The 21,575-nt window shown below is 43.2% G+C and overlaps 1 protein-coding gene across 1 annotated transcript; it reads left to right on the top strand.

Moving 5' to 3' along the window:
- Window positions 1-1,668: 1,668 nt before the first annotated feature.
- Window positions 1,669-21,483, top strand: utp20 (UTP20 small subunit processome component). Its single transcript, XM_062443739.1, has 61 exons — window positions 1,669-1,803; window positions 3,127-3,207; window positions 3,318-3,384; window positions 3,486-3,618; window positions 3,714-3,902; window positions 4,105-4,186; window positions 4,315-4,452; window positions 4,560-4,715; window positions 4,865-5,017; window positions 5,112-5,246; window positions 5,375-5,452; window positions 5,567-5,745; window positions 5,860-6,015; window positions 6,146-6,234; window positions 6,430-6,535; window positions 6,641-6,791; window positions 6,885-6,947; window positions 7,044-7,211; window positions 7,314-7,390; window positions 7,633-7,712; window positions 7,851-8,112; window positions 8,237-8,416; window positions 8,886-8,976; window positions 9,106-9,191; window positions 9,776-9,901; window positions 10,230-10,396; window positions 10,669-10,877; window positions 11,122-11,265; window positions 11,371-11,450; window positions 11,557-11,792; window positions 11,956-12,100; window positions 12,248-12,335; window positions 12,458-12,601; window positions 12,977-13,030; window positions 13,160-13,312; window positions 13,445-13,600; window positions 13,723-13,863; window positions 14,008-14,145; window positions 14,252-14,391; window positions 14,505-14,587; window positions 14,851-15,179; window positions 15,272-15,411; window positions 15,526-15,682; window positions 15,827-15,925; window positions 16,119-16,286; window positions 16,821-16,987; window positions 17,086-17,233; window positions 17,407-17,523; window positions 17,727-17,897; window positions 18,035-18,166; window positions 18,295-18,405; window positions 18,496-18,645; window positions 18,766-18,948; window positions 19,179-19,310; window positions 19,422-19,554; window positions 19,655-19,839; window positions 19,935-20,006; window positions 20,097-20,402; window positions 20,572-20,698; window positions 20,871-21,016; window positions 21,146-21,483. The coding sequence occupies exons 1-61, from the start codon at window positions 1,753-1,755 to the stop codon at window positions 21,299-21,301; spliced, it is 8,484 nt and encodes a 2,827-aa protein (XP_062299723.1). The 5' UTR covers window positions 1,669-1,752; the 3' UTR covers window positions 21,302-21,483.
- The last annotated feature ends 92 nt before the right edge of the window (window positions 21,484-21,575 follow it).

Raw genomic sequence — 21,575 nt, 5'->3', positions numbered from 1 at the left:
GGGAAGATTCCCACATCCTTGTACTCAGCAGTTTTTAATACCTCACTCAATCAAACATTTCCGTTGTTTATTTGCTATTACAGAATGTGCGTGGGTTTTTTTCAACATGCACAGTATTTCCCGTACTACTGCGTAATTTGTCTTTAGAAATGTTCTAGTAGGCTCTGATAAGGAAAAAACCTCTGAAATCTCTTACCTCTGAGAAGGGGGGAGGCAGTGTTTGAGTACATTTTGCTTTTACTGATAATTTTGTGAATGGGGAAAAACATTTGAGATGCTGTCATGCTCAAAGATTGGATTTTTCTGGATTTAGAAACCATTTTGTGACCACAGCTGTGATTTATCAAAATAACCTATTTATTAAACAACGGCTTTTCTACAGAACCTAATGTTTTAACCCTTGTTTAGTATCATCTTTTTGGAACCCTTAATGGTATTCACCTGCTCAGATTGACTCTGGGGGATAACTGGCAAAAACATGTATTTCTGGAACATATCAAATCACATCACAAAAACACTGTATGACAAACCATCCAGCATGTTGACTGACTACAGTGAAACAAAAAACTACAAGTAACCACTGAGTTTGTTCATCTCTGTGTAGTGTACTTATGAGCATCGCATTTTGTTCCTGCCATAATCAGCTTTTATTTGAGGAGGCTTATGTGTGACGGGTGAAAGAATTTCCACAAGTGATGTTTTGGCCACAGAGGCCCTGCATTAATTCCAACACCAGTCAACAGCTGTGAGTGTGTCTGAGTGTGACTGTGTTACTCACTCACAGAGATTTAGGAGAGATAGTAAGGAAGAAACTCCACCAGCCTGCTGGAAATAAAAGACTTGAAATGAAACTAAATGGATTAAACTGCCCTAGTAAATGTGTAGCATGTGTACTCATATAAAATATGCTGCGTTACATTTTCTTTACATTAACTCAATGACATTGTGTTTAATAATGAGCCACGTTGTTGTAAATAACTACAACAATGAACTCATTTTGCACAGGGTAAGGTTTGCTGCCAAACTTTAGCTGCCAAACAGGTGGGTTGAAATTAATTCCAGTGCAGATGAAAAACAGGTATAGAAAGCTTCCTGTAACTTCTGTGAAATTTTCTTGGCATATTTGTAATATATTACACATTCATTTTTATTTTCTTTAATGAGGCAGAGGAGGTGTAATGTAATTACAAGGGTCTTAACGAGACATATCACACAAACATTATTTTCAAAGTAGAGTGTTTATATAAATCTTAACACATGTCTGTTGGTTTCTTTAAATATTTGTTTGGTTGTTGTTTAATTTTTACTTTATTCAAACATGGTTTGTATTTTTCTTGAAGACATGGCTCCACAGGTTTGCTTCTTTAAAGCTAAGTTAAAACATTATTCAGTTCAAAACATGTAAATAATATTTGCTCTTCTATTATCCACATAAACTGGAAATCAGACGACGTTTAGTAGCCCAAAAAGCAGTGTGCTTTGTCTAACAACACATTTAAACAACAGCGGAAGCAGAAAGAAGTGAAGCCTCAAACGAAGCCGGAAGCAACGGCGGTGTTTATCCAGCCTTCTCGCCTCTCTTCGCTCACCACGCGGAGCCGAAAAAACTTCCCATGATGCCTTTTTCCAGCATGGCTGTAAACAGTTGTAACGTCAGCTAATAGAGAAAGAAATTATAGTTTACATGAGTGAAATAAATCGCATGACGGTCTTTGGAATACCATTCTTCTGTTATCAAGCAACGAGTCGAAGATGAAGATCAAATCCAAGTCTTCGTATCACAAATCTGAGAACACATTCAGGGTGAGAGTCTACAGACACACTGCAGCATGTTGCTAGTGAAGAGGAAGCTTAAACAGTGGAGTTAAAGCTACTTAACATCGATTTTTATTTGTGTAATAACATTTCCAGTGGTGGAAGAAGTGTTCAGATAATATGCTTAAGTAATAATACCAATAGAGCAATGTAAAAATACTCAACTACATGTTAAAGCCCTTCATGATAAATCATAGTAATGTAAAAGTACAGTGTTAGCATCAAAATCTAATAGTATTGCATTAAAAGTAGTGATTTGGTCCTTCTGACTGATATATTATTATATACACTCACTGGCCTCTTTATTAGGAACACTTTAGCAATCTAATTCAATTCAATTCAATACAACAGGTCTGCTATAGACTCTTAATTTATGAAGCTTATACATTTTCAGTTTTTGTTGACATTGTCAACAAGGTGATGATTCTACTTGATATTTATGATTGAGGTCATAGTGGGTGATGGTGGGGTATTAGGGTTAATTATATTGAATGGTGTTCCTAATATTTTGTCCACTCCATTAACATACATGACAGGGGCAAAATATTAGGAACACTAGTCAATATAGTGCAACCCAGTACACTGCCACCACCACTTAGTACAACCTCAGTAATAACCATAAAGTAGAATTATCACTTTTTGACAATGTTAACACAAAAAATGTATACATTTATGGTAGAGCTGTTGTATTGGATTGAATTAGGTTGCACAGATGTACCTAATAAAGTGGCTGGTGACTGTATGACATAATTAGGTTATTAATACTGAAGCATCAGTGTTAGAGCAGCATGTTATTGTTGTAACTGCTGGAGCTAGTTTGCACTACTTTATGTACAATTAGCTAGTTTAGTTCAGTGCTTCCTAATTTAGGGGTATGGTCCATTCAGAGGTTCACCAAATAAATGGGAGGGGTGGTGAGATGATTTATAGGAGAGGAAGGGAGAAAAAACTAAGTTCTGATACACAAATCTGTTATCAGTTTTTAAGCAAACTGTTGTAGCTGTTCTCTTACATTTATATAGTGTATATTAATCTTGAAGAGTGTGCTTATATGATACTGACAGTGTTCAATACCACAAAATGTAGACTACAATGTAGGTGATATGAAAGGTTTTTGTTGACGATGAGTTAAGCAAATAATCTGAAATTATGTGGAGGAATAAACTGTACATTTCTCTCAAGAAGGACAGCCTTTTAAGGTATAGAAGGGTGACATTTAACCTGAAATCACAGGGATTGTATATCATCACTATTATCTAATAATATGATTATTAACAGATTGTAAACCTTTCCTCCTTTTCTCTTTCTCAGTTTCTCACTTTTGCTGAGAGACTTGCCAATGTCAACATCGATGTCATCCACCGTATTGACAGGACTGGATCTTTTGCAGAGGTACATCCTATCAGTAGTCCTCTACATCTACTAAATGGTTCCTCATATTTACACTGTAAAATCTATGTTTTTAGTGATTGGTAATGACTTGTGTTGTTTGCTCAATGCAGGAAGTAGAAACATACTTCTCTGAAGGACTGACAAAATGGAGAGACCTCAACTTGACAGAACATTTCAGTATGTATAAATAATTAAGAATGATTTACTTTATCTACTAACAATCTGTAAACATGAAGTGTGTCTTTATCTAATGTAAAATGAATGCTTTTCTTCTCCAGCTACGTTTTTGAAAGAGGTTTCCAACAAGAGCCAGTCATTCAACATGCTGGTTTTCCATCAGAAAACGATAGTGGAGACCCTGAAAACACACCTGGCAGTCAAGGACAGTTTAGCCTACCAGCCTCTACTGGAGTAAGTTGCCAGATCCAGCTGTTTGTTGTAGTTTTTAAGTGAGACTCAGTGAGCTAACTCCAGATGTGTGTTCTCTCCTCTCACTCTTTCTCCAGCCTGGTGGTGCAGCTGGCCAGAGACCTGCAGACCGACTTCTACCCTCATTTCCCTGACTTCTTCCTTCTGATCACCTCGCTGCTGGACACCAAGGACACGGAGGTGCTGGAGTGGGCTTTCACCTGCCTCTCCTACCTGTACAAGTACTTGTGGAGGCTTATGGTGAAAGATATGAACAACATCTACAGGTAAACAAAAAATACAGGAAATATATCAGTTGTTTGGTAGAGGTGTTTATGTGGCTCATCATCTTTTGCAATTGTGTCCGGGAAAAGAGTTTAAAAGTTCTAGGAACATGTACTCTCTGTTTCAGCACTAAATTATTATTTGTACTGCATGTACAAGTCATATGTTATCTGAAATTATCCCCCCTCTCCCCCCCACACACAGTTTGTACAGCACACTATTGGCACACAAGAAGGAGCACATCCGCAAGTTTGCAGCAGAGAGCTTCTCTTTCTTGATGAGAAAGGTGGGTGATAACATCAAACTTAATGTCATGCTTTTCTCCTTATGTTTAATACAAATAATTAGATGTTTTGTGTTTCGGTGTGTGCAGCTGTTATCCCCGACAAACTTGTGTCTCCTCGTGTGCTACAGGTTCCCGATCTTGATGCCCTGCTGACTCACGTGTTCTCAGACCTGCAGCAGCACCCCGACAAGGCGGAGGGAACGGGTCAGCTTCTGTTCGAGATGTGCAAAGGTGTCCGAAACATGTTCCACTCCTGCGCTGCAAATGTGAGTTTCTTCTGAACACCTGCTTAAAATTCCCTTCGATTGAGGCCTTAAACAGTATAAATACAATCCGTTCAAATGTTTCTGTTTCTCTGCATCTGTCTCTTCAGGCTCTCCCTGTAGCTTTGCGGAAGCTCGGTCCTACAGCCAATCAGGAAGTCTCTCTGCCGTGGGACACCGTCAGGGATACTTTGGATCACATGGGCCAGGCTGCAGCCAATCACGTCGAAAAAGAACATTTTCTAGTTTTGTGGGAGTCCTTGCAGGTAAAGCTGTTGCAAATTTAAAGGAATACGTATCTCAGTGTTTGTTTTGAAATCCCTTCATATTACAATCCCAGTCCGTGTGTGTCAGTCACTATCTGTGTCTGTCCTATCTCCATCCTCCAATCATTTATTTGTGTGTTAATCCACAGGTCAGAGTGGTGGAGGTCCTTGGCGTCATGGAGGCAAAGGGAGAAGAGGCAGAACAAGCCACAGAACAGCTGGAGAGGCTGCTGTTCATTTTCCAGACACTGGTGTCACACAGGGACGGAGCCAAAGTCACCAAGCCGGAGGCCGTCTGCCAGGTAAGAGGAGGGCAGTAATTTGTGAGTCACATTCAAAAACCTGATTGGTGCATCATGTAGCTGTACAAACCCTTTTTTTATGCTCTCATTGTAGACGGTGCTGCGCCTGGTTAAGAGCTCGGCTCTGTCGGCTTCCTGTTCCCGGCTGCTTCTTCAGATCATCTCCTCTCTGCTGCTCGGGGAGAACATCAGCCTGCCCGAAACGCTCATCCGGGAGACAGTTCAGAAGGTGTGTGTGTGTGTGTATTGAACGGAAAGAAGAATGAGATTTGTTTAATGTGACAAAAATACAATGTGAAAAAAAATTGTGTGTGTAAATATTTGCGCGCACCTTTTCATGTGAACGTTCTCCACCAGGTGTTTGGCAGCACAATGGGGCAAGATCTGATCCTAGAGTTTACCAAGGAGATGTTCACCATGAAACACTTTGAACAGGTGAGTCATCATCAATATTATCAGTATATCATTATATTCCAATGTGTCTGGGTGAATCTGTGTCATTCCTCTCTACACCTCCATGAAAAGTAACATCTCTTATCTCTCCTTCAGCTCTTTCTCCCCAGCCTGCTGCGCTTCACCACCGGGTTGTTCGGCTGCGGCGACCCCCTGTCTCGCCACTACGGCCTGGAGGTGCTGGTCAGTCTGATCCTCGCCAAAGCCCCACCCCCCACAGACGGCTCCATGGCCTTTGAAACCTACCCACTTCTCTTCACCGGACAAATTACAGGGTGAGAATCTTTGCTTATTTAGTCTTAAAAGAATGTCTAGGTTACTAACTCAAGCCGTTATAGTGTTCAATGTGTTATTTTCTTTGAGGTAAATGCATCTTTCTTCTCCTGCAGAGTGTTTAGTATTAAGGAGGCGGGTCAGGCTTCACCAGAGCAGTTGGCTGTGCCAGAGCTGGTGCTGTCACTCATCAAACTTCCTGAGGAGCAGAATCAGCCCATCACTGATCTGTCGCTGCTATGGGCCTCACTGGTGCTGCTGCCACACCTCAGGTAACACACACATACACATTTCAACACACACGTGGTCACAGAGCTTCTTCACTGAGATACAGTACCAGTCTAATTCATTATAATATCATCATTTTTAATATAGATTTACTGTATTTATTGTTTTTTTCAGGCCTCTTGTTCCAGCTAGCATTGTTCCCGCTGTCACCGCTTTCTTAAACCACCTGCTGTGTGAAATTGAGACGGAGAATTTGGGGAAAGGTTGGTGTTTGTTTTTATTTCCTCAATTGTTCATAGTTTGTACAAAATGTCAAAAACATGAATGACGTTTTAATTTCTCCAGTGATCTGTTTCTTTTTGATCAGTGTACCCAAAAGAATGTGAAAGAGAACAGATTTAGCAGATTTGTGACTTTTTGAGACTGAATGCAGCTTTTCTCTCCTGTCTCTCCTCCAGCTGGTCTCTTCGTAGCCACGCAGGCCCTCAGCTGCCTCCTCAATCTGGACGGCTCCGCCCAGCTTCTCTCGCTGGTCCCCGTGGACAACATCAGTTCTATCCTACGGTAAGCAGTACAGCACGTTACTCACTAAACACTTTTCTCTCTCTCTCTCTCTCTCTCTCGCTAATGGGTTTAACTCATAAAAGCTTCGCTCTTTTAATGTTACAGAAAGTTTCCCTCAGACCTGTCGGCCCTGCTGCTAGGAGACCTCTACTACACCCGCCTGTCACTCAGCGGCGTCTCAGAGCACCTTTCCCACAGTGCACTGCTGGAGCTCTACCAGATTCTACACACCAACCTCTCCTCCAACATCTCTAAGGTATGTGTTAAATCACAGCATGCATGCGTCTTTAATAGCAACATGTTGTTTATTAAAAGCTATTTACATTTTTTTAACACCCATTTCTCTTAGATCCGCCTGCTGACTCTGAGGATCCTCTCTCACTTCGAGGCAGAGCTCCCCCCACAGACTGAGGTACAACACTCAGCCTAGCTTCTCATTAAACTCTAATGAATATGGAAACAGTATGTTCGTGTAATTGCTTGTGTGTGCGTCTGTGCCTCTGTCCAGGGTGAGGAGAACGTGGAGGTGCAGCCGGTGTTCGCGGTGTGCCTGCAGGCCGAGCTGGTGCCGGCCTCGGTGCAGGACTACAGAGAGAAGCTGCTCCACCTCCGGAAGATGCGACACGACCTGGTGCAGCGCAGCCTGCCGCAGGGGCCGCAGGGCACCTTCCAGCAGGTAGAGAGGAGAACAGCACTTAACACTGACAATAAATTATTTTAACAGTAGAACAGTAGTAGACGCTACAGATTAACATTGGTTTCCTTTGTTTATTTTCAGGTGCCTCTGCGTTACCTCATCGCAATGCTGTTCGTCAATTTCAAACCACTGTGGGACGCAGTCATTGAACTTGTTGTGTGAGTTTAAAATTCATACATATAGTATCATGTTTTGATTAATTGACTCATTCACATTTTGAGGCCTTTTTCACATTTTGTTGGCATTTCCAACCAGTAGCTACAAACTTTTTCCGTTTTTCTATAATTGGTCACAAGCCTTGTTAGTCAAAACGCAGAGCTTTGCTTGTGTTACCTGGATAAATATTGCAAATATCCAATATGTTGATGAGTACTCATTGAGTGTCCTGTGTGTTTTGCAGGAGCCATGCCAGAGGGATGGACAACAAGGACTTCTGGATGGTCTACCATGAACATCTGGAGATGGTGGCAGGAATAGCTGGTAAGGACGAAGCATTCATCATATTGTTAAGAGTTGCATGTCAATTCTAGGATGACTGTCAAGTTTTAGTACAAACACATTGGATAGCAAATGTAGTAAATAAGAGATAAACAGATGTTCCTCCTCTGCATCTCATAGAAAAAGAACTGCAGGAGTACGATGAAGAGGATGACGACGATGAGTCAGAGTCAGATCTTCATGGCGAGCCAGGCTGTGATGTCATCGAGAGCGGGGACATGGGGGTGCTGTTTTTACAGCAGCTGAAGTCGACCTTCAACCCCAACGAGAGGACGGACTTCCCCAACTTCCGCAGCCTGTTGTGGCGCGCCATGGCCCAGTTCCCCGAAAGAGTGGAACCGCGCAGCCGAGAACTGAGTCCCCTGCTGCTCAGGTTTATCAGGTCAGCGTCTAATATGAGCAAGAAGAAATCTGGCTGCATAATTTAAACATTGTGTTCGCTCTTGTTTTTATATTAGTGAAATTTTAACGTTTGATGGAACCCTTTTGCTACTTTTTGTCGGCAGGAACGAGTTTTACAATGCTGACCTGCAGGTGGCGCCCACTCAAGACTTGAGGAAAAGGAACGACGCTAACCCTGAGGAATCTGGGATGGCTGGAGAGGAAGAAGAGGAGAAAGATGAAGAGGAGCCCGAGGAGGAAAGCAGGCAGCAGAGGAAAGGGCCCCCAAGGAGAGCCGCCGCTAAGTAAGACTTAAAACACACTGACACGTTCATCGTAAACCGATCTGTTTTATAACATTTATTAGACTGTAAAAACATTAAATTTGCAACATGTAGCTTCTTAATAAAACTCAACATTTCATTGTTAAATAAAGAGAGATATATTATAATTGTGTAAATAAATGGGGCTACGGTTAACACAAGTGACACAATTATCATCCATCCCATCAGCTCTATGGAGCTTTATAGTATCTCTCAGCTCATTGTATATTCAGCTCTATATAAATAAAGTGCAATCCATTACAACACCATCACTGAAAACAGCCTCCAAATCCATCATTATACTATATATGTGAATGTGACTGAGTACTTTAAGTGTTTAGTAGACTAAACCAATTTTCACCACGATTGTCTCATTTTTATTAGAGTAGTTTGAAAGATATAAGTGTAATTCCTGATGAAGTTTTAATGCGATTTGTCTCTTCTCCAACAGACAGCTGATTGCTCATCTGAAGGTATTCGCCAAATTCACCAACCCTCGCTCTCTCTGCCTGGAAAGCAGCCTCAGTGAGCTCTACAACCAGGTAATCCTGAAACTGCAAATTTTTTATTTAGATGAGTGGATTTTGAAACATATTTGGACACGTTTCAGAAATTTATAAAAAATGAATGGAGACCTTATTTCTCTCTCATTTTCTCTGTCTCTGTTTCAGCTGCTCTGCCATCAGGATCATCAGATTCAGCGAGTGGCACTAGAATGCATTCTCACATACAAAGACTCCAACATAGTACCATACAAGTAAGTACCGTAACTACTATTAAGAGACAGAGAGGAAAACAAATATACAGTAATGTTTCACCCCCTTTCTGTTCCTCAATGGAGTCCATTGTGAGAGCGGTCGATAGGAATCAGAGCTCTGGTCCTCATCCCTCTACGGTTACAGAAGACTTCATGACTCTCAGGAATGTTAACTCAGCGCTGATTCTGCCTGACATTATACCCTCTACTGTCTGTTATTAAACTATCCGTTTACCGCACCTCCAGCCAGCCTGTAGAGTGTAGACAGATACAGTTCCGGGAGTTTTGTGTGTGTGGCTCTTTGTTCAGGATCAGGCTGTCACACTGACCTGGATACAGGATGGTGAAAGACTTTCTGCCATTTGTATGCTGTTCATTATCATTAGTATGTGCAGCATAGCCTTTAGCTGACAATGTAAGTGGTTATTAAATACACGTAGCATCATTAAAAGGCATCATTATGAACAATTGGGAGGAAAGGTCTACTTCACTGATAAGTCTTTCAAGAAGACTACTACAATCCACAGGGGTGCTGCTGTGAGCCCCAGTGTTTTAACCTTGTGTGTGTGTGTGTGTGTTTTCAGGGAGAATCTGGAGAGGCTACTGGATGACAAACACTTCAAAGAAGAAATTGTCCATTTCAACATCTCCGAGGAGACAGAAGTGATTGATGCTTCCCACAGAGCCAAACTCATCCCAGTGCTCATGAGGTACTGTGTGTGTGTGTGTGTGTGTGTGTGTGTGTGTGTGTGTGTGTGTGTGTGTGTGTGTGTGTGTGTGTGTGTGTGTGTGTGTGTGTGTGTGTGTGTGTGTGTGTGTGTGTGTGTTTCTGACAACAGGTTTTTCCCTATATTGTGTATTGTACAGGTCTGGTGAGAGTGAACCCCCATCAGGCCAAAAAGAGGCCAAGACTTTTCATGCAAAATATCCATTCATCTGGGAATCAGTAGCTTTTAGGGGCCTCTCTGTGCAGCTGTTCCAAAATGAAAGTCAGAGTTTCTCTCACTGATGTTTCCTTTTTTGACATTTTTGACACAGGATCCTGTTTGGCCGTCTGCGCACTAAAGCCGGCAGTAAGTTTCAGGGGAAGGCCAGCGCCTCCACCAGGTCCTCCATCATTCTGCGCTTCCTGGCAGGCTGCCACGAAGAGGAGCTGGGAATGTTCATCGACCTGCTGTTGGAGCCCGTCTGCCATCACAGCCAAGGTAGGACACGAGTATGATGGAAATGAAAGATTCTCTCCAACAAAGCTTGCAGAACTTGTTTAAGATGCTACAGGAAATATCCTATTATGTTATATGTATTATCATTCTGTGCATTTTCTTTATTTCTATCTTTTTATTGTCTAAAAAGTACATTAAGACATTTTTTTTTACAAGTTTTCCTCTTACTCTCATATCTGTGGTAATGTAGCAAAACTGAGGCAGAAAAACAAATCTCTCTTAAACTTTTACATGTCCTCTGTCTGTGTCGTCAGGTTCCTGCCTGGCCGCGGTGGAGAGAGCCATAGCCGAGACGGACGTAGGTGCCGTCCTGCCGCTGGGCCGACAGCACAGCCTGCTGAACGTCATCCACGTGGTGATCCAGAAACTGGGCCACCTCATCCAGATCTACCTGCCCAAGGTGCTGCAGATCCTGCTGTGTGTCACCGCCTCTGTGTCCACGATCCTGGACAGCAGGGACCAGGTAATGAGGATTATTTCTTTCTCTTACTTTTGATGTTTATATAACTTTGTAGCACCCTTGACATATTTAATGAATTATCAATGAATTGTTGAGGAGCTGCATTCATGTTCCATTGTACTGTACTCTACTGTGCTGTTTTGCTGCTGTTTTCGTGAAGATTTGAAAGTATTCTTAGCCTGGTGGAGACACTGAAGCCGTTATCTCAGCTGATTTCTCACTGTTAATTCTTCTTTTTCACCTGCAGCTGCGGGCAGGTTGCATCAGTCCTCTGAAGAACTTGAGGCGACTCGGCATCCTGAGGATCCAGGACTTCTTCGACGGCTTTGACTGCTACAGCTTCACCCCGGACGAGCTGGACGCCGTCTTCCAGGCTGTAGTCTGGCCTCAGGTACATGATGCAAACCGGCGTTTTTTTCAGTGGTTTTTAAATATATTTGTTTACTTTTCCCATTCAGTTCAGATTTATCTATAAGTTTAAATTTCTTTTCTACAGGTGTGTCGTCTCCCTACAGAGAGCCCCTACTCTCCCACCCCACTGCTGAAACTCATCCATGTGTGGTGCAAAAATCCCAGGTCAGTGTCCAACTCTTCTCTGTTTCTAATTCCCATCACATCACTCATCACATCATCCAGAATGAGTCAAAGGAAGTTCAAATATATCTTTTTTTGTCTCTCTCAGATTCTTCCCCCTCCTCGCCAAGCAGAGGCCAGACCACCCAGAGTGTGGTGTCCTCCTAAACGTCTTCGCCCTCCTCTCTGCCAAGAAGGCTTCCACAGTGACTATCGCCATGGTAATGGACATAGCCGAGGCCCTAGCAACCACAGAAGATTTTGTCGCCTCGGAGAGTGAGACGGAGCTGAGCGTCAACAGCAGTGTGTTCCCACAGCCTAAAGAGGGCGCTCTCATCACTGCAGGTTAGCAATGTTTCCTTTTTGATAAAAAGGCTAAATATGGGGTATTATGGGAATGTAGATTTCCTATTTTTTCCTTATAGTGTTTATAATTCTAAGTCAAATTTCAGGTTAATTGCTGCAGGTCAGAGTTAAATGTATTTATTTTTGTATCTCTTTTTTTAAGACTCAATAAGTCAGGGCTCCAGGCTGCTGCTGCCTCACATCTCCACCCTGCTGCAGTACCTCAGCAGCGTCGTGCGCAACACCGACAGGCTCAAGAAGAAGAAGTTCAGAGCGCAGGTGGCCAAGGAGCTCAACATCCTCTCCAAGTGAGCCCACATAGTTATTAATCACTTGTTATGTTGTTTTCCATTTCTCTGTATGAAAGATGACTTCTCTATCTAAAAAATGATGTGTGCTCAGTTTTGTTTGTCTCATCAAACTCATTTTTGTATGCGTCTCATTCTGTCTGTCAGGGTCAGCCGATTTGTGAGCGATAAGGAGCAGAGTTCAGTGCTCATCAGCCTGTTGCTGCCCTACCTTCAGAAAGGCAAAAACCTTCAAGTAAGATTATTTTTCTTTATTGATTTATTAAAAACTGTTAAGATCCAGAGAGCTTGTAAATCCTGTAATAACAAATTTGCACTGTAGTAGTTGGTCACATGTTGACTGTGTGTTTATTTCAGGAGACAGAAATCGACATCCTGGCCACCATACAAAACCTGCTGCGTCAGTGCGTGCAGCCCACCACCTTCCTGCGGCCGCTCAGTAAACTCTTCTCCGTCATTCACAACAAGCTGCCCAGACGGGCCCTCATCAACGTCTTCCAGGTGGAGCAGAATTTTTTTTTTTTTTAAGATTCATTTTTGGTGCTCTTTGCCTTCATTCTGATAGTAGGAGGCAGAGAGGACGACAGGAAACAGGGAGAGAGAGAGAATGCCTGCCAGAATCAAACTAGGGACGCTGCCGTTATGTGGCATGCGTTGTAACTACTTGGCTACCAAGGCACTCCTGGTGGATCAGAAAACTTGGCAAAATGTATTTCAAAATTTTAATACAGTAGATGCACTCAGAAAACCCTTTTTTTTTCTTTCTTTTTTTTTACATGTATACACTGAATCGTGCTTCATCTTCTTCAGTCGTCATCTTCATCATCAGATGATATCTGATCACAGCCTAATTTGTTTTTGCTGCTCTGCTTTCAGACTCTGTCAGATCTGGATCCTTCTCTCACATACATTACTGATGTTACTACAAAGGTAAGATCGACTTACTATAGTCATACTAGATATTTACCAGGAGCTACAAGTCTCAACATTAAGCTCTGGTGTCAGATTCACACATCCTGATGTAACAAACTCACTGTTCTCTGCTCTCTCTCGCTCCAGCTTAATGCTTTAGACAGTCGACACTTGGATGAAATCCACTTTGACGTGAGACTAACAGCTTTCCAAGAAGCCACCAGGCACATCAAAGACATGCAGACTCTGGACCTGGACTTCATCGGCGCCATCATACACAACTGCTTCCACACCTATGAGGTGAGAAGATACGATTCGTAGCAGTGGTTCAGTGGGACATTTTCAGTTCGCTTTTAGCTGTCGTCTTCCTTCTTTAAATTAATGACTGTTAATTAAACTTTTCGTTACCCTCCTTTCCTTCCTCTGATGCAGATTGGTGATATGTCACTGGGAGACAACGCCACCTTGTTTCTGTCCGCCGTGATCACCCAGCTGGCAGCGGTCGGGGCTGGAGAGCAGATGTACAAGGACATTATTCAGCACACCATCCTGGACGCTGTACACAAGGGGCTCCGCAACAAAACAGAGGTAGAAACACACACACTTTCTCAATTTCCTGACAGATTATAATGTATATAGAGTGATGATGTAAATATAAAACCACTAAACTTACTCAAATGTCAAAATGTCTCTACTCTTCACCCTACCAGAGTGTGCAACATGAATACACATGTGTACTGGCCTGCCTGGTGAAGACATTTCCCTCCAGGAAAGAGTTCAGAGACCTGGTGCAGCTCACTGACTACAATGACCTAGAGTCTGACTTTTTTGAGCACATGAAGCACATCCAGGTAAAACAGAAACCACAAAAACACATTAAATTGTTGCATCTTCCCCGATTCTTTTCCTTTCTTATCTCACACCTCCCTCCCTTACTGTTTGACTGCTGTGTATATGATAATAAAACTTCTCACACATGTTGTCTCTGTGTGTAGATCCATCGTCGGGGTCGTGCCCTGAGGAAGTTGGCCAAGCAGCTGACCGAGGGAACGGTAATCATGACGCCCCGTTCCCTTCAGAATTACATCATGCCGTACGCCATGACCATCCTGCTCGACGAAAAGATGCTAAAGGTGACTGCTCTACCCATCAAAATGCAGGACGATACTTTCAAGACTTTAAGGATTCGTATTAAACTAAAACATGTTTTGTAACCCCTCCTTTCCTGACATGCTGCAGCACGAGAACATGACATCAGCGTCGGTGGAGGTGGTGGGCGCAGTGTGTCGCAGGCTGACCTGGTCCAAGTACCTCTTCTACCTGAAACACTTCGTTCACATCCTGCAGACGGGGCAGGCGGAGCAGAAACTGGCTGTCAGGTGAGGTTTGCGCGCATGCTTTTTAAACCATTACATTGCTTTTTGATGCCATTTTTTGTTGGAATCGTGATACTTTTGATTTGTTAAAGTGCTTTGTAAACTTTTCTCCCCAGTTTGCTGGTCACAGTCCTGGATGCTTTCCATTTCGACCACCAGACCCTCAGCAGAGAAATGGAAGCTGCCAAGGCCAGAGATGGTGAGTGATTAATCCGATCTATTCTGTGTTGATCTCCTCTCCTTTCCCCATCTTCTAGGTGACAAAAGAGTATAACAATAAATATAGATTATAGAGAGAGTTCAAATGTCAGATTCTGATGCATTTGTTAAGTTATATAAATTAATTGAAGCTTTGATTGTGTCTCAGCAACTTTAAAAGAAGTTTATTACCTGAGCTCCAGCTTTAAAAAGATACATTTAATAAAATAAAACATCCTAAATCAAACTGTATATTTTAACTAGGTGGGAGTGTCAAGATGGACGCAGGTGACGAGGCGGAAGATGCAGCCGAAGAATCCGACGCAAGCGATGATGAAGAACCCATGGAGGTAGACAGTAAGGCCGCTGCCTCTGATGTCCCCATGGAAACCGACACCCCAGATAAGGAAAAGGATGGCATCTCTAAAGAAGCGGCTGCCAGTAAAACCGAGAAACCTCCGGCTCCCAAACCTGTCGTAGCACCCAGCGGGCTGCCACAGAGCAAAGAGGAGCTTGAGACTCTGATAAAGGCCATCCACCAGACTGTGAATGACAGCGTGCTGCCCCGCCTGCAAAGATGTCTCACTGCAAAGGTACAGACATGATTTGGTGTCCTAACGTGTTCCGAAAACTTCTGCAAACAGCACTGTAATAGTAAGAGTGTATTTGCATGCGTGCCCTCTAGGTGAAACGTGACGAGGAGCACAAGGCAGTGAAGTCGAAGGAGGTGAAGGACGAGGAGGTGGCGAGAGTACCGATAGCCTTCGCCATGGTCAAACTGATGCAGACTTTGCCTCCTAACATCATGGAAACCAACCTGCCTGGGTGAGCAGCTGTGTGTGCATGCATGTGTGTCACATTGTATATGTCTGGATGGTGGATGTGCTTTGTGAAGGGATAAAAAAGCTCAAAATATGTTTGTGTGTTTGTGTTATCCAGGATCTTGATCAAAGTGTGCGTGCTGCTGAGGAACCGTTTCCAGGAGATCCGCGATGTGGCTCGAGGAACACTGGTGAAGATCCTTGAGACGCTTGGAGGCAAATACCTGCAGTTCCTGCTCAAAGAGATGCAGGGCATCCTGGTCAAAGGCTACCAGGTGGGAACATACACAAGGATGACACACACACATATATACTCATATACTGGTTTCTACAGGCTCACAAACAAACGATGGAGCTAAGGCTTGACTGTATTTAATTTATTCAGTATTTAATATATGTCCTCTGTTTCTGTCCTGCAGGTCCATGTCCTAACATTCACAGTGTACCAGTTGATCTCAGTCCTTACTCCAACACTGAAGAGTGGAGACCTTGACCCGTGCATGAACATGCTCATCGATGTAAGTCTTTTTCACACCTCAAGTCTATGTAAGCTCATGTAAAATAATGGAGATGGATTAGCCAGTATTGCATGTGAAGCCTCAGTTAAAACATGATCCAGGTCCTATTTCCTCATGTTTATTTTGGATTTAAACTCTTTTTGAAATATAGTTAATAGTTATAGTCACATTTGTCTGTCTTTGCCTTGGTCAGATCTTCAACAACGAACTGTTCGGAGCCGTGGCTGCGGAGAAAGAGGTGAAGGGGATCGTCTCCAAGCTGATGGAGGCAAGACACAGCAAGAGTATGGACTCCTACGAACTGCTGGCCCAATTCTGCAGCAAGGAGAGCATCACCAAGCTCATACTGCCACTGAAGGAGGTGAAGAGGAATATGATTTGGGAAATAGAACATTTGTTATGAATGCTAGACGATGACCCAAGAAGGTCTTACTTAAAACAGATAATACTAAAAATGAGTTCATAGAAAGCTCTGTATTTTAATTGAATGATCACATACATATCAAACAAATGTCAGATATGATAAAGATATGAAAGTTAAGAAATTACAATCACAATTAATTTTTGCCTTATTTTGAGATGTTTTTCTATAGGTTTTACATTTTCTCTCTATTGTATTAACATTATTTGGCCATCAGGGGGAGCACTCTCCCTCTCAGGCTTTTTTTAATTTTGGAAAGGGGGTAGTTTTCAAACTGCACATTATTTTGTTAAATCTAATATTCATGGCTATTGTTTATTATCATTATTTTACTAATACAAACATTTTAAAATATACTGTAGTATAATATTTCAGTCATGGAGGTAGAGTTTTTTAATCCAACATAGCAAAATGTTGGTGTAAACATAGGAAAGATAAATTGGCATTTTTCCTCACTCTGTTTTCTTGTATCAGATCCTGGAGACGTCGGCCAGTCTGAAGGTGTGTATCAGGGTGACTGCTGTGATGCGCCGACTGGTCCTGGGTCTGCTCGTCAACGACGGCATGAACTCCCAGGACATCCTGCTGCTGAGCCACGGCCTGGTCAGCGAGAGCCTGCCGCTGCTCACCAAGAGAGACCGGTACACAACTAAACGACATCTAAACACCGTCAACTACTTACATACTTATTCCCATCTATCGTTTATAATACTGTGTGTGTCTGTGTGTGTGTTTGTAGGGAGAAAGCATCAGCTAAGTCTCCCTTAGACCCCCGACTGCCACCTCCCAGCTGCCTGCTCCTGCCCCCGACCCCAAAGAGAGGGGGTAAGAGAGCTCCAGTCAGCAGCCGAACCAACATGCACATCCTAGTGGACTCAGGCCTGAAGGTACACATCCACCAACACTCAAGCTTCAATAATGCCACGTTGTATTTTTATAAACATCAATTTGGAGCAATTTAGATATTGCTCAGAATGATCTCTACTATTATTTATACTTTTTAATTATAATTACTAATTCATTTATACAATTTAACATTATTAATCTGTCTAATCCTCAGCTGCTCCACTTGAGTCTGAAGAGAGCCAAAGTGACATCGTCTGAGAAGTCTTCACTCGAGATGCTGGACCCCTTTGTGTTGCTGCTGCTCGACTGTCTCAACTCCATGCACGTCAAGGTTGTAGGATCTGATGGGCTTGTTGTCATGGCAACATGAGCTCTGTTTTGTCAAAACCCATCCATTTTTGATTCCAAGATTTTAAAATGTGGTCACACTGTAACTGCAGCATAACATAATTCAGGCAGATCCCCAAACGCAGATTATAACCTTCCACTCTCCTCCACCCCTCACCCCCTCCCTCTCTCTCTCCTTTCCCCCAGGTGACCACAGAGGCTCTGGTGGCATTCACTTGGATGTTAAAGTTCCCTCTGCCAGCAGTAGAGCAAAACGCCGACCAGCTGACCAAGCAGCTTTTTCTCCTGCTGAAGGATTACTCCAAGGCAGGCGCCGCCCGCGGGGAGAACTACCAGCTGGTCCAGAACTGCTTCAAGGTAGTAGCACCACAAAGAATAAGCACACACACACACACACATATATATAGGTGAAATCATCTGTCATCTGAATATTGTCAAAACTCTGAAAGGGAAAAAAATGACTTGTTTTCTCTGTTGTTCAATTTCTCTCTCAGGCCATCACCATACTGGTTAAAAATGTGAAAAGCAATAAGATTTCAGAGACACAGCTGCAGGTGTTGCTGGGATATGCAGAGGAGGACATCTACGATCAGTCTCGCCAGGCGACTGCTTTCGGCCTGCTAAAGGTAACCACTGCAGCTAAGGTCTTAATGAGTGTTTGTGGTGATCAAATTTGCGTACTGACTACTCTGAAGTTTAGGAAACAGTAAAATGTTGTCTGTTTCATAATCAATTCTTTGTGTCTCTTCTCCAGGCGATACTCTCCAGGAAGCTCATCGTACCAGAGATGGAGCAGCTGATGAAAAAAGTGGCCAAGCTGTCTGTGGACGGGAGCAATGCTATGATTAGAATCCACTGTCGACAGGTGATCACACAGATAATGTGTAATGTCTTATAAAGAGACAATAATCACCAGTTCAGCCAGTAAATAGAAGGTGCTTTTTGTGCATTTCAGATCTATCTGAAGTACCTCCTGGACTACCCACTGGGGAAGAAGCTGAGAGGGCACCTGGACTTCATTATGGCTCAGTTGGCATATGAGCATGACACAGGCAGGGAGTCTGTGCTGGAGATGCTGGCATTCATCTTTCAGACTTTCCCTAAGGTGTGGATATGTTCTCTCAAGTCTGCATGTGTAACACCTGTGCATGTGTAAAAATATTTTTGACTCTACATTTTATAAACAAAACAAAAGCTCAGTTGTGTTTTTATTTTCCCCGTTCAGAACTTGCTGCAGCAGCACAACGGCCTGTTCTTTGCCCCGCTGGCGTTGGTTGTGATTAACGACGACTCGCCACGCTGTAAGAAAATGGCCTCCATGGCCATCAAGACCCTGCTGGCCCAGCTGGACCTGAACAACCAGAACACCTTGTTCTCTCTGGTCAACACCTGGATGAATGCAGACAAAGTACACATGCACACACTTCTATTATATGTATACAAGTTCAGAGGCTAAATTTGACATTAAAGTGAATGTCAATAAGTTATTTGTATCATTTGATTAGGAAATAATTCATTGTTTCTATTATCTGTAACTTTTTCAGTGCAGCATTTGCAGCTCTACTGACTTTCATTTATTATAGTGTCTTAAATACTGTATTATGTGATCTATAATTTTCCCCTCCTCCCCCTCTCCAGGTCAGTCTGCGGCGTCTCGGAGCTCAGGTCTGTGGTCTGTTCGTGGAGGTGGATGAGGAGAAGTTTGCCCGTCGCCTGGACGACCTGCTGCCTCTGCTCGAAAGAGGGATCAACCCTGATAACTATGAAGATGTGAGTCACCACTTGATTTGATGTTCTTATGTAGAATAAATGAAAATGATTACATTTTTAGCTTTAAATATAAAACAAAAGAGCATCTTATTAACATGAAAACTCTCTCAGATCGAGGAGGAGCAGGATGAGAAAGAAGCAGACCGGCTGTTGTTCAGTTATCTGACGCTCATCACCAAACTGAGCAAACACTGCGGCCTGCTGGAGCTCAGCAAGCCTAGCGACACACTCTGTCGCATCTGGGGTAAAAATAACAGACACACACTACCTTCTCTATCACTTACATACACTTACATTCCACACACACTCACTCTCTTCTTTTAAACTTATGTGTACAACTTTAGGTCACATTGAAGCCCACCTGCGGTACCCTCACTGTTGGGTGTGGCTGACCGCCTCGCAGCTCTTCGGCCAGCTGTTTGCTGCCCAGCAGGCGGAGCAGCTGGTAGCTATGTGGAGCGAAGAGGAAGGCAGCAATTCACCTCAGCAGGCATCCACGGCCTTCATCATCAAAGGCCTGGATAAGAAGGTGATAGGACCGCTGGTTTTGTTACTATGGCTACTGCAGCGGCCTAGTTTTTGCATCTCGTTGTTTCAATACATTTTCCTCTTTCTGTCTTCTAGATCAGAGAGTTGGCGTTATCGTTCTGCCATCAGCTACAGTCCAAGTTCCTGGACACGGCGTCAGGAGAACAGGTGCGCAAACTCACTGCAGCTCAAACACATTTCAGCAAATCACACCCATTACATTTGATTGACAGATATTCCGCTCCACCCCCCCCACAGGTGATCAAGAACCTGCTCTTCGTCGGCAAGGTTATCTACCTCATATCCCCCGAGTGTGATGTCACTCCCCCTCAAGAAGAAGCAAAAGAGAAGGAAGAAGAGGAGCAGATGGAGAACAAAGACGGAGATGGGGAGGAGGTAGTGGACGAGGATGAGCAGAAAGATGAGGAGAAAGATGAGGAGAAAGATGAGGAAGATGAGGATGATGACAAGGACGACCGGCCTCTTTCCCTGCTGTGGCTGATGAAGAAGCTGGTACTGATGGCGAAAAGAGAGGCAGCGTACACTCCCAAAGTTCCCCTGAAGGTACACACATTCTCTGGTTGACTACCAACAGATTAGTATATTATTCCAGCACCTGTAACCTCACCTAATACTTCTTCTCTCTCTGTAATCACTTAATCAAAACTCATGGAGGCACATTTTAGTGTATTTAAATTCATTTACATCTAAGTCATTTCATTTTCTCCCACAGAGAACATGTGTGTTTAAGTTCCTTGGAGCGATAGCCATGGATCTGGGAAAGGAACGGATCGGCCCCTATTTGACAACTGTCATCACTCCTCTGTACCGAGAACTGGACAGCACCTATGCAGACCAAGGTAACTGCTTGTCTTAAAGAATCCCATTACTCTGGTAAACTTCTACTCTTTGTCCAGGTTGGAACTTGTCCTGTGGGAAAATGGCTCAAGAGTATAAATAATCCTCAAACTTCCTACAAATATGTCTTATTTTACTGCATCACTGACCCATGTTCTACTTCTTTTTATCCAGACCCCACGCTGAAGAACCTGGCACAAGAGCTGATAGAGCTGCTAAAGAAAAAAGTGGGACTGGAGAAATTCTCTCTGGCCTTCTCCTCAGTACAGAAGGAGTTCTCAGTGAGGCGAGCGGCACGCAAACGCCAGCGAGCCATGCAGGTAAGACGGAAGCCAACACAATATATTATTCACACACACATCAATATCCCTGGCAATTATCTGAACATTTGCACTCCTCTTATCCCTCGTCCCTCTCTCTCTCTCTCTCTCTCTCTCTCTCTCTCTCAGGCGGTGGCTAACCCAGACATCGCTGCCAAGAAGAAACTCAAGAAGCACAAAAACAAAATCGAAGCCAAAAAGAGGAAGATCGAGTTCCTTCGGCCTGGATACAAAGCGAAGAAGCACCGGAGCCACGCTCTCAAAGACCTGGCCATGGTGCAGTGAGCCGTGCAGGTGGCTACTATTGTGATGAGGACATTAGGTGCAAATGAAAGCTGGCCAGCTGAGCCAGAAAAGTGACTCAGGCTGGCTCTTGTCGGCTGTCTGACTGCACATCTCATGTTACATAATATCTTTTACAAGTCTAATTAATGTCAGTTGATGAAGACGTCATGCTGGGACAGGAGACACAAATCAGATTATTCTCCCTCATGGATTTGCTGATGCGCGCATGTGACATGTTAATAATCTAATTGATCTTTACTGTTGTACATCCAAA

This window comes from Scomber scombrus, chromosome 22 (genome assembly GCF_963691925.1).
Source record: "Scomber scombrus chromosome 22, fScoSco1.1, whole genome shotgun sequence".
Classification (NCBI taxonomy): domain Eukaryota; kingdom Metazoa; phylum Chordata; class Actinopteri; order Scombriformes; family Scombridae; genus Scomber; species Scomber scombrus.
This window is presented reverse-complemented; position numbering and strand designations above follow the sequence as displayed.